Source organism: Ambystoma mexicanum, chromosome 7p (assembly GCF_040938575.1).
Source record: "Ambystoma mexicanum isolate Mex_15411 chromosome 7p, UKY_AmexF1_1, whole genome shotgun sequence".
In the NCBI taxonomy this organism is placed as follows: Eukaryota; Metazoa; Chordata; class Amphibia; order Caudata; family Ambystomatidae; genus Ambystoma; species Ambystoma mexicanum.
In genome coordinates this window covers 596,568,881-596,581,757 of record NC_090939.1, presented here as the reverse complement: position 1 = coordinate 596,581,757, position 12,877 = coordinate 596,568,881, and the positions used below count along the sequence as shown (strand labels likewise).

The window sequence follows — 12,877 nt, the reverse complement described above, 5'->3', positions numbered from 1 at the left end:
TTTAGAAGAGATTGTGGTCTTTGAAGCTCAAAATCGCATCTGACGAATGGGGGCCAGTTGTTCTGCTCCTTTCCTTATTCCCACATTGGGGTTGCATAGTGGCAGTCAGATCAGCTAGCTTTGAATTGAAAGAGGCAATGCCTTCACTCGTCCCTGCATCACTTTCTGGAGTTCTGACTCGGATTCAAGAGACATGCATGTCGATGTACCAGATGACCTAGCATCAAGTGGTTTCTAGGAGCTGGTTCGTGAGGTTGTCCATCACTCCTTGTTTCCTAGAGCTCATAGCAATGACCGCTGAGCTCAGGCAAGGTATGTGCTAGTAGGTAGAACAAACCTAGCATCAACTATGTAAATCTTGTTAGACCTGCATCGAAAGTTGTTTCATCAACTCTTCAAGAGGGCAGTAGGAATATATGGTGTGCCTGAATACCTCCAAAAACGCACCCAAGGCACCTCAACAGTAACTTTTATAAAAGACCCATTTACTCAAAATATGTAAGCCAGTACTGAACAGAGCCCATAGTCGAGCACAAGGTGCCATTTACAAAAAAATGTAAAAGGTAATTCAGCCAGAGACAGTTTGGCAAAGCACAACACATTTCTGTTGAGATTCCAGACTGTGGCCCTCTTGATGGCTGCTCACCATCGCCCCAACATTTGTTTTAATGCATGTATTGTGGACCTTTCCATAATGCAGAAGGGAGGCAAACGGAATATTTGGTAAAATGGGAGAACTAATAGTTTTTATAACTTTTTCGTGAGCATTTGTTTTTTTTTTAATGATTGCTCATTTCCAGTGTGTGAGCTGGAAATCAGAAAATCTTTCACATTCATGATCTTTAACTCCTTTGTGTACTCTTGAAGTACATTTTTCCTTTGTTTAATAAAAAGTCAACCTTAAAATGCCCATTATTCCCATATAAATTATGCTTTTGTGTCTCTTCAATCCACAATAAGGATCAGTGGAACGATCAGAGGTAAAGCCGCAAGTCCACTTCTATTAGCGGTGTCCCCGAATTCTTAAGGAGGTCTAAGATTAATAAGGTAGATCATTTTTTAGAAACCACTCAAAGCTGAGACATACTCGCCAGTATTACTAGAATATGGCTTTACTTTGACTGGGCATGCTGTGATGTGAAGTTCGTGTGATAGCAAGGCATAATGAAATCCGCAATTGCCTTATTAACTGGGCATAAAGGAGATCTGGTCTTACTGCGCAAGGTGTGCTCAATAGAAATTGGCACTCTTGTCCTAAGTGGTCATGCTAGTGTTTGGCACATCTGTATTGACTACATATAATGGAACCTGGCGCTCTGAGAATGGTGTGAATAATTTGACATTGGAAAGCAATGGTGTTAGTACCTGGGCTCTTAATGGCAATACCTGTTATTTGATACCTGCCATATAATGGGACCTTTAGCGCATATTGTGGCAACACCGGACAAGTGATACTACTTGCTGGGCATATGAAGGCAATAGCCGACAAATGGAATATGTACCCGGGCGTCTGTTGCCGAGGCCTGCCAAGTGCCTGAACTGTCTTTAACCAACAAAAATGATCGGTGTTCTTTTTGGTCTGTCTTCTACAATAAAGGACCTTGGCATAGCTAAAAGCATAAACTTGTCTGACGCTTGCATAAAGATGGTGTGAGGATCAATGAGACCTAGTTTTTAGTCAATGAGTTTTGTTGGCTGAGATCAAAGCTAATTAATGCATGTCAACATTTTATTTCAGGCAAATTTCACAAGAAGATAAAAATTGGGAAACTAATATTCAAGAGCTGCAAAAGAAGGTACGTTTTGAATTTGTATTTTCTATTTAAGTTGGTTTTCAGATTGTGCTACAAATTGCGTTACAGAATGTTAATCTTTTAAAAGCATTTTGGCTAACATTTGGCTAAATTTAGCGCCTGTGTGAAGCAGATGGAAACGTATAAACTCTATAAATTGATAACGCACTTCTGTTGACTTGATGGTGGTTTTTGATGTACTTCCGGCCTTTATCCTGTTGAATTAACCAGGACAGATTTGCAATTTAGCATATATGTATAATTTAGTGTGGTTAACGTGCTCGTGGTGTTCACGATCAGACAAGGACTCGTGGTGTAGTGAATCCTCCAAACTGTTGCACTATTTATTCTCTCATTTGGGGTCTTGTGCAGTCTTTTTTTTAAATTTAAATATTATATCTTGAATAGCTTCTGAAGCGGGCAGTGGGAAGCTGCTAGCCACATGTCTCCCACCCACTTCAACATATCGAGAGTTAAATGCTTCACTAGTTTGCTGGCATTTCTATACAAATCCGAGTTGGTTTCTTCAATACAATCTACTGTGAACCCATCCACCTCCAAATGGTATTTCTCCTCTTCTCCAAGTCTTTCACCTGGAAAACTCGACCTCCAAATATCTCTGCACTTCAGGTAAAAACAAATAAACCCATTCCAAAAATGACCACTGCTCCATCATTTTTCACGTTGTCCAACTCCAATCAATTGACCTTACTTCATTGGATCGCCTGACTCTGCGGTAGCCGTCTGATGGTCAGGCACCCGATGGGCTGCTGCGCCCCACTCAGTAAGTCCAAAAAGTATTAGGCATCCTTTGGGTAAACACATTTTTCAGACCCTCTCATTCTGAGTTCTGTGGTGAGGAGGCAGTTGGTCTTTGCACTCAGCCTATAATTTGCAAAGGGCTTCTGTATAGAATCCATCTGTTTCTGCAGTTTGTCTTTGCATTCATCGAAACAAAAATACGGCTTCACAGAAGAGCAGACCTAAAAATCACTGTGTTCAACCTCGCTCGGAAGATATTCAAGATGTTTCTAGATACTTGTCACCATAATGCGGCATATGATTGAGCAGAACTCCTTAAACGTCCCAATGCCATAATGTCCCAAGATGACCTGCAGGATAGGAACTGAGTCATTTACAATCTTGAACTGTTCCTGAGGGACTAGATGTACCTGTGTTGATGCTGTTTGAGGGGCACTCTAGTGAGTGTATGGTTTCCTAGTGAATAACACTCTAGGATCATAGAATCCTTCTCATTAAACATATACTAACAGTGCATGGTCTCCAGCTTATGGAACACATGACATGGCACCCACTCAGTGGTCAGTGAGTAGCCTTTTATACTCAACCCAGTTAGCACAGCATGCACTTTCAAGTATTCCATTATTTTTACTTTAGTCAATTTTACTTTAGACAATGTATAAAGCGCTGCCATGAACCCTGAGGCGTGAGGGCGCAAACAAACCAAACAAACATGTTAAACAAAAAAGATCAAGGTTGTCAGCAAGTAAAGAGAAGGGGCGAGGAAATGATAAATGTGGAGGTCAGAGTTCAATAAAAGAGCCAGGTCTTAAGGGCCTTAAATGAAGTGATCGAGGGATGCTGTCTGAGAGTGTATGGAAGGGAATTCCAGAGTTGGGTGCCGCGATGTGCAAGGCCTTGTTCTCGACATTCTTAATTTTACAGCGCGGGAGTGCTAACAGATTCTGGTTGCTAGACCTTAAAGCCGTAGAGTTGACCTTGCCTAGGATGTGATTTTGTAGGTATTTGGGCATTATGCCAAGTCTACATTTAAAGACTATCGTCAATAGTCTAAATTTAAAGCGTGCTTCGACGGGCAACCAATGTAGGGTGCGTTGGGCAGCTGAGACATAGTCACACAGCGCTAAACCCATTGTTACTCTGACTAATTCTGGACTACTTGGAGTCTATTAGAATCCATTTTTCCCAGACCGACAAGGAGGCTGCTGCAATAGTCGATCTTTGCACCAACTATGGCTCTGTCTATGGTTTCAGCATTCGCTTGCGAAATGAAACGTCTCAAATGGGCTAATAGTTTCACGTAATAGAAGGAGGCAGCGACAATGCTGCTCATATGAGCTCTCATATTAAGGGACTGATCCAATACCACGCCTGGTATTTTTAATTTTGGTAGAGAGAACATTTCCACTGAGCCTAACCTGAAAGATTTATACGTGGGGTCCAGTTCGGAAAGGTAGTTGGGATATCCCACTATCATCAGCTCCGTTTTGCTTTTGTTCAGAGCCAGGTTGTTGCCCATGATCCAATTTTCAATTAGTGAGAAGATTCTATTTAGCTCGTGTTTGTTCTGGGAGTGCACTCCAGAGAGTTGGGATAAGACCTGTGTGTCAGTGTAGTTCAAAAAGGTAATACCTTCCTCCTCGAGCATCTTAAAGAAGGGGGCTGTATAGATGTTATAAAGACAGGGAGAGGTACTAGCCCCCTGGGTACCTGAAAAGCACCGGAATTGGTGCAGCTTCAGATTCCCCGAGGCAGACTCGACTGTCTATTCACCAGGAAGGACTTAATCCACGATGCTGCAGAGGGTGAGAAATTGGCAACCTCTGCCATTCTAGATACTATAATGGCGTGATCAACCAAGTCGAATGCTGCGGACAGATCCAACGATACAAGGAGGGAGGCTAAACCTTTACCCATGCTTTCTAGGAGGCGTGAGTTGAGATCCAGAAGGGAGGTTTCAGTGCCATAACCCTGTCTAAAACCAGACTGGTAGATATTAAAGACGAGATGCAGGTTCAGGTGGCGATTTTTAGAAAGAATTGGGTGTTAGTAATTGGTCTATAGTTAAGCAGGTTTTCGGGGGACAGCCCGGGCTTCTTAAGGATGGGAGTGATCCAGGCTAATTTGAGGCTATCAGGAGTACAGCCCTCTAATAAGGAGGCATTTACACAATTACAAATTGCTTTTAGAAGTATGGGGGCAAGACTTTATGATCAAGGAAGAGCAGGGATCGCCCTTACATTTAGTGGCCTTGAGTTGTTCGATGATGATCTTCAAATCAGCCTCGGAGATTGGATGGTAGTTAAATTCAGTGACTAATGGGTTTCTGGTAAAAGGTTTATTATGGACAGAAACCAGATTGGCGGCTTGTTTGAGGACAATATCGGCTCTGATGCCCCGAGTTTGTTGTGCATTCCGTTTTGGACTTGGCACCAATTATTTTATAAGGGTGGCGATTGTCCATGAGGTTCAGGGGTGGATTCTAAGTCTTTTAGGATCCTGAAAAGTTCTTTTGTGTCAGATTTTGCATTAAAATTCAGGAGATTGTGGTAGGTCTTCTTTGCTGCCGTTAACTCCATTTTGTAGGATTTTGCGGCTGATTTATAAGCTTCATGGGAGGATATGTTAGGATTAGATTTCCAGAAATGAAATAACTTTGAGGTAAGGGATTTGGACTTTTGTAATTCCTTTGTAAACCATGGATTCCTTCTGTTGGGACCTAATGATTTCTTGGATTTGGCTAGAGCCAAACAAGAAGAGATACTGACAAGATTGTCAATGAGGATAGATGACATGTCCGTTAGGAGTGTGCTCAGTAAAGTTGATTGCAGGGTCTAGGAGAGGTTCAATTTTATCCTGGGTGATGTGTTTGAAGCTGCGCGTAGTAATAAAATTGGGCTTATGTTTTTTGATTTTTTTCAGGAAATGGTACCGTGATGGAGAATTGGACAAACGAATGGTCCTACCAGGGACATGGCATGATCTGGGTATCATGACATAGGACATTGATAGAGGAGACCCAGTCCAGAGTGTGGCCCGATTGGTGGGTGGAAGCGTAGATTTGTTGCTCGAAGCCTAAATCTGAAAGAGTTGGCACTAATTCAGCGGCAAGCGAGTCATCATTGTGGCCTAGCCAGTAGTTGAAGTCTCCAAGGAGAATAAACCGCGTTTTAGGTTTTAAGAGTGATAACGGATGATTGGAGAGGGCAGAGATAAAGTTGACTGTGAGTGAAGCCGGACGATAAATGAGCAGAAATTTCACAGTGGATTCGCGGTTCATTCCGATTTTTATATGCAGGGACTCAACACCTTCAAAGTGTGGGTTTTGTGATACCCACATTTAGAGTGAATCCTTGAGTATAAAGGTGACCCCGCCACCTCTCCCAGTGGGGCAGTCGTGGCGAGACAATGTGTAGCCAACTGGTATGGATAGGTTGAGGGAGGGGCCAGGAGAACTAAGGCCCAGGTTTCTGTCAGCGCGCAGAGATCCAGGTCATAGTCCTCTATATAATGATTAACTTCTAGTGCGTGTTTGATGAGGGACTGAGTATTTAATAATAGACATCAAAGTTTACTGGTTGGAAGTGGGCAATTTATTGCGGGACAGTCAAGTGAGGGATCTGTGGGCAGCAGGGGCAAGGACAGGAGGGTATCTGGATATGGAGAAGGCGGGTGTTTTACAGTATCATCATGCTGGAGGGAGGAGGGCTTCACCTGCGAAGAAGGGGGCAATGTTGGTATCCCCTCCAGAATAGCGGGACTGGGGCTGCTTTCCTTCATTACAGCAATTCTTCGGGTGGGATGGCTTTTTCAGCAAAGAGGTTACGGCTGCTGCAATAGCTTCTCGGACTTCCTGGCCCACTGCAGATGCGCAAGCAAAGTCAGTGGAGTAACGGTCACGTCCGTCACGGACTGCCACAGACTGCCTTGACGCATTCGCGCAGAGTTTAAAATATAAATACAGTTGTTGTAGAAACTACCGGGGATGCTGGGAAATGGAGTTCCCACAGGTGCGTTCAGAGAGCAATGCAGCCTCTGATTCAAATCGCACTCGGATAAGGGGGACGCTTCACTAGGCAAACCGGGTAGCGTGAATAAAATACAAGGTTCAAGCAATTTCAATAAGACATAAATATTAAAAGCTCAGCAAATTAGGAGAGCCAGAAAGCTGTATAAATTAAAAAGGAGCAACAGAACATAAATGGTAAAAGCATACAATAAAAACACGTTGGGTAGCAAAAGACAACTTTTTCAAGTAAGACTCTGTCGCACCTTTGGAGACACCAGAGACGTAGCACTTGTTGATCCCAATATTTATTTAGACCCCTCTGTGTTAATATTGCAGGGGATCCAATGAATGTACCTAAACCGGCAGGCAATACATGATCTGCCAGTAGATCACTACACTGTCTTCACTCTCTACACTTGAGCTCTCTACTTCTATTACTACTTGGTTGCATTCCTATCTCTCCAATCGCTCTTCCTCTGAATCTTGGGCTGATTATACTACTTCCCAGCATCTTAAACATGGTGTCCCCCCAAGGTTCAGTGCCGGTTCCCCTTTTTTTTCTATTGTTGAATGCCAGTGCACATCCTGATTTTTTTTATTTTGAAGGGTTGGTTGCTCCTCTATCATGTACAGAACAGAACCATAAAAGCTTTACATGACAGGAGTCCACAGAATTGAACAATTCCAGTTCCTGGGACAACTTAGTACCGTCATTTCTGGAACAATGGCACAAAAAGTGTATATGTTCAATGCATTGTTTAGCCATCTCCATAGATGAGTGCATTTTTATCCACTGACTAACACAATAAATGTAATATCATGAACTACAATTTTAAATAGTCACTGTTAGAAGCTATTTTTAAATAAAGGATATATTACAAAAAACATTAGTGATCTTTATTAAGCACTCAATTCTTGCAGTCTTTGTGTGATTGTCATATAGAATGGACTGATCAAAATTAAGGGCATAGAGAACAGAATCAGCATATTGCTATTTTATTCAAGCCAGAGACAATGGTGAGCAGAATCTAAAAGATATACTTGGAATATGAATGTTTATTTCTGAAATATGCAAAACATTCCATAAAAAACAATACAAAATATAAAATACATATCAGTACTAAACACAGAAATAAAATCTCTAAAAAAACATGCAGGTTACCATCTCAACCATACAAGTCCTCATGTCCAATCATACTCCTGAGTAGACGCTTTCTTATGTAAAGTGCTGATTTCAGATTTGTTAGAAGAGTCTAGCTCTCCTGCAGCGATTCAGCCCACAGTAAATAAATTAAGGCAGGCTGATACTGCACAAAGCCCGGCTCACAAAGTAAAGGTCGTAACATAGAGCTCCCCACACTTGCATCGTGGGACGAAAAAATATCAAATGGGAACATCCTCATATGGAGCTGCACACAAAGGGCAAGACTGATTAGCACCCTTTCCAGACCAGGCTGCCACCACGGCTGTAGCAGAACACAGTCAAACTCTGCCCTAGTTTTGAGGACACAGTCCACTGGGAATTCCGCCCACAATAAATACTTCTGTATGCCTGGGGACATGATGGTGATTAGCCCACTGTTCTTGGATTTCAACATCTCCATACTTTCTCTGTTATCCCCAACATGCTCATGAAAACGGCTGGCCCACAATTTTACTTCACCACAAGAAAGCAGGTGGAAACAAGTGTGTGATGTTCAGTGCCATCATTTGTTTCTTAACGTGGCACTGCCATGGGACCTTACCACAAGGATCTTTAACGATCATAAAATTAATCAACTCATGGGCAAGGATTGCTCTCTCATTACCCCACAGCCTGAGCCAGAGAAAAACGGGCTTCAGAGAAACCACATTACCTATTAGCCTGCAACCTAATTCCATATGCACTCCAAAATTCAGAGTTTGACGGCTGGCCCAGAAGTTTCTTAAAGTAGTGGTTCTCCGCTGTTTGAATGGGGGGAACATTTGTGTAACCCCACCACTCTTTCACAAATCTAGCAACCAAGACTGCTTTACCATTGTACAATCTAAGCAGCAAATCAATCGGTCTAACTTTGAACATAGCCATAGACCCGGTGACCCCTCCCATTGCCTGCTTAAATTGGACAGACTGTTTGGTCACGTGAGGATTGGGGCTAAAGTTAGAAGAGAACCTGACCCCCAGATAATCAATGTTATCGACACTGCTGATCGCAGCACTCTTACAATACACAACCCTGAATTTAACGAAGGGCCTCCCCTTGCAACAGGCCATCACTGCTGACTTCTCAGCATTTAACACTAAGGCCAAACCATCCATAAAAGCTACCTAATCAGAGATAAGCTTCTACAAAGCTCTGGCAGTGTGTGCCATCAAAATGGAATCCGTTGAACAGGAATGGTAATTACCATTCCTTTGAATAAAAACATTAATAGAGGATTTTCTGATCATTAAAGCATTCATAACCTCTGTTTATAGCACACATTCAGTAATGTGAGCACGGAAACATTTTTAATGCATTTATTTGCAAAGTGTTCTCTTTATAAGGCATATTCATGCCATCCATGTAAAAGCATTAAACATTTTTGAGTAAGCTTGCACATGTATGCGTTCCTTGTACTTTTTAGAAGTTTTGTTTCAAGAAATGCAAACATTCATGTCTGAATAAACTGAAAAAAGATTCATATTGAGCCATGCGTACGATACAATGTGATTGTCACTTTGCAGTGGAGTGCATTGTGATGTATAGGGATGCCTTGATGCTGACCTATGCTTCGGTTACCAGTCAATTGGTTGAAAACATTTGGTCGACAGGACAATTGGTCGACACCATTTGTTCGAATGCCAAATGGTCGAATTTTTTTTTTTTTACCTTTTTTGTTTTTTTTTGGGGGGGTCCCCCCACCCCCCTTTTTTTTTCCCCCCACACGAAAACCCACAAAACACATAAAAAAAAAAAAAAAAAAATTCGACCATTTGGCATTCGACCAAATGGTGTCGACCAAATTGCAGTCAACCAGTTTGTTGTCAACCAATTGACAGGACACCCTATGCTTCTGCATGCTTCATGTTCATGACATTGGTTTTGAAGCAATGAGTGTTAACCTCCATCGGCGAGAGCCAGGGATGTCTTTTCAGGGTTACTAGGGGTCGCAGCTGCAGCCCCTGCTGTATCCCTTTTTTCTTTAAAGCTGGCTGCAAGCAGCAGCCAGTGGATATTTGTCAAGGTCCATTGAGAAAGGGAACATGGTACAATCCCATTTGGTGGTCACAAAACTAAAAGGTCTTGGTAATATGGACCTCTACACACTGATATTAATGCTACATATGGTGATGAATATATCATATTACAGTAATAGGGTAACCATATTTTTCTTAGTGTACTGAGGAGCAGTGCTATGTGACACCACTGCCTGTTTTGTTAAAGGATAAAAGGTGGGGTGCCATCACTTCACATGATGTTACTTGGGGTGGGGTCAAATTACATCCCTTCCTACAATGTCCTCAGAGGCTAAGTGCCGTGTGATGTCACTTCAGCTGCTATGTGTTATGTAATTGTTTTGTGTTTTACTCGCTATGTTCAACTATAAAGTTGTGATTATTATTCTTTGTGTAGAGCACCAGAGCACTTATGAAATAAGTGACTATAACTGGAACTCTAACTCAGTAGCAATCATTGCATTATGCACTAGAGCCCTGATGAAGAGCTATGCTTGAAACACATGTAGACTCATTTGAAGTGATTGGTTTTAATAGATTAAATGTGATGTGTATACAACAGCTCTTATGATGTTAACGGTACATTCAAAGGTGCAGAAGGGTAGGCGCAAGTATCACTAAAGAAACTATCAACTAATTTAGTAGTTGCACAGTTGATGAGGCTCACACTGTTTTGAACCCTGGTCCCCAAACTATCAGGGGTGCACTCGGTAGATGTTCAAGCGTGTAGCTGCAGGGAATAGTTGGTGTCTGAATTCCTGTGTCTCTCACAGTATGCCTGTGGCCAGGGTGAGCCTATGAAGGGGTCAGTGATGCCATCCCTCTTGAATTTCAAGGAGCCACCGCTTGATTAAATGGACAATTTCTTCAATGGCTGTGTGTGATGAGTAGCGAAGATCTATTTGGCACACAATAGCGTTGAAGTGTGGACGATTCACCTGATTAAAAAGGAAAAGCTTATCCATATAAAACATCACTGATGGTTACTGTAGCAGCTTCAGATGGTTGCACTTTAAGAGCCAATTGGGACAAGAAACATGACATATTATACAGGGTTTATAGTCACTTTTTCGAATGCCATTTTCTCGACACAATTTTGCCGATTTTTTTTTTTGTTCGAATGTTTCTTTTTTTAAAATTTTATTTTTGAAATGCGGGGGTTCCTCCCAAATCCCCTTTGTTTTACCTACGAAACCGAAAAAAACATATACAAATTAAATAATACATTCTAAAAAAAACATGTGGCAAAATGTTTTCGAAAAAATGGTGTTTCGAAAATATGTTTTCAAAAAAATGACCGGATACCATTATACAGATGTCTTCTGGCGCTGATGCCTCGATCAGTAGTAAAAGGTAAGTGCGATGGAAAATATATTAGTACAGAAACTCAGTTCATGGATCCTCATGTTGAAATACTTCAGTTAAATGTTCAAATCATACCCGATGGCTGTGTCTTAGAAACCTGCACATTGGATTCTATGGAAAACTAAAGCTCAACCTGCCTTTTGCCAAAGTTACATGTGGTATTGTTCGAAACAAAACTACATTCGTTTTAACTCAAACGAAACTTTGCCTCACACCCACTGGTTCTAAATTTGAAAGGGCCTTTTCCTCAGAATAAATACCCTCTTCAGAAATAACCAATTGCTTCACCGCACACCCAGAAGAGCTTTTGTGATCCTATGTGACTATTTCACACCACCACCATGTGAGGAGGAGGACCTATAAAGAGGATGCTATATCTTTAACTAGCCCCGACGCCAGTTAGGCAGGGAGTGTTCTGGGTGACTGAAAGTAATAGCAGCCAGTCCTTTGTTTTTTTCTCAGAGCATGACATCGGCAGAGCTGGGGCAGCATTACGGCTCTGGCAGGAGAAAAAAAAAACCTTCCTACCATCTTGGACACTCTCTGCATGTATAGTTCTGCACTGCGGCAACTCTGGGAATTGCTGCAAAAATAGGAGGACAATTCCCAATTGGCTATTGGCAGGAGGCTTGTAAGCCACCAATCCATTCTACATCGCCACTATAAATGTCACGGGCGCTCCTTCTCTTATTTGTTGGAGCGCTTGGCTGTTCAAAGTCCCCTTCTGCTGGTGTGAAGACACTTGATCAGAGGCAATGGAGAGACCCATCCCTTAATGTTCATGAGCAAAGTGAGACAATGCTAAGTCTGCAGCTGTGGAATAAGGGAGCAGGGCATCTAATTACCCAGAAGGCAAACGTAGAAGAGATCTCAAGCTTTGTGGTGCTCTAGAGAGGACTGACCACAAAAGTGATGGGTGGAAGGTTTCGAATGAATCTAAACCACTGGCAATTGCTCTGGGCAACCTTCCACACCACCGTGTTTTAGCCCGTCTGCGCCATTGCAAAAGGGGACCAGCCATGTGCAAATCAGTCAGCAGCTGCCGCCACCGAAGGTAGCAGCCCAGCCCGAACTGCTAGGCCAGGTCCCCTGTGCACAGAAAACCAAGCAACCCCAGACATGTTTCGGCCTTGTTGGACCTCCTCAGTGAGGTGCAGCCTCGTCCCCTGTGGCGCAGCGAGCAAGGGACCCACGTCTGGGCATACCCTCTCTCACAAGGAGAAACAAACTGACCACAAAAGTGATGGGTGCAAGGTTTCGAATGAATCTAAACCACTGGCAATTGCTCTGGGCAACCTTCCACACCACCGTGTTTTAGCCCGTCTGCGCCATTGCAAAAGGGGACCAGCCATGTGCAAATCAGTCAGCAGCTGCCGCCACCAAAGGTAGCAGCCCAGCCCGAACTGCTAGGCCAGGTCCCCTCTGCACAGAAAACCAAGCAACCCCAGACATGTTCGGCCTTGTTGGACCTCCTCAGTGAGGTGCAGCCTGGTTCCCTGTGGCGCAGCGAGCAAGGGACCCACGTCTGGGCATACCCAGAGGACTGCCAACACTCTAGAAGCATTACCCCGGGCACAGGATGTTGCTCTGGAGGTCATAAACATGTCTTTGAGACGGCTTCCATCAAGCTGCTTGGACCCTTATTGACATGCAAGACATCTTTACGAACCAGAATGCTCTGAACTACTGGGCCTCATTACGAGGCGGGCGGAATGGGTTTAACGGCACCAGTAATGGTGCCGGTGCTGT

At 43.0% G+C, this 12,877-nt stretch overlaps 1 protein-coding gene across 2 annotated transcripts in view; it reads left to right on the top strand.

Annotated features, from left to right (window-relative positions):
* OCA2 (OCA2 melanosomal transmembrane protein) overlaps positions 1–12,877 on the top strand; it is a 1,377,074-nt gene that overhangs the window by 918,556 nt on the left and 445,641 nt on the right. For both annotated transcript variants that reach the window (XM_069636602.1, XM_069636601.1), the window contains one exon: positions 1,739–1,796. In XM_069636602.1, the coding sequence (XP_069492703.1) occupies positions 1,739–1,796 (58 nt within the window). The remainder of the gene's footprint in view (positions 1–1,738; positions 1,797–12,877) is intronic.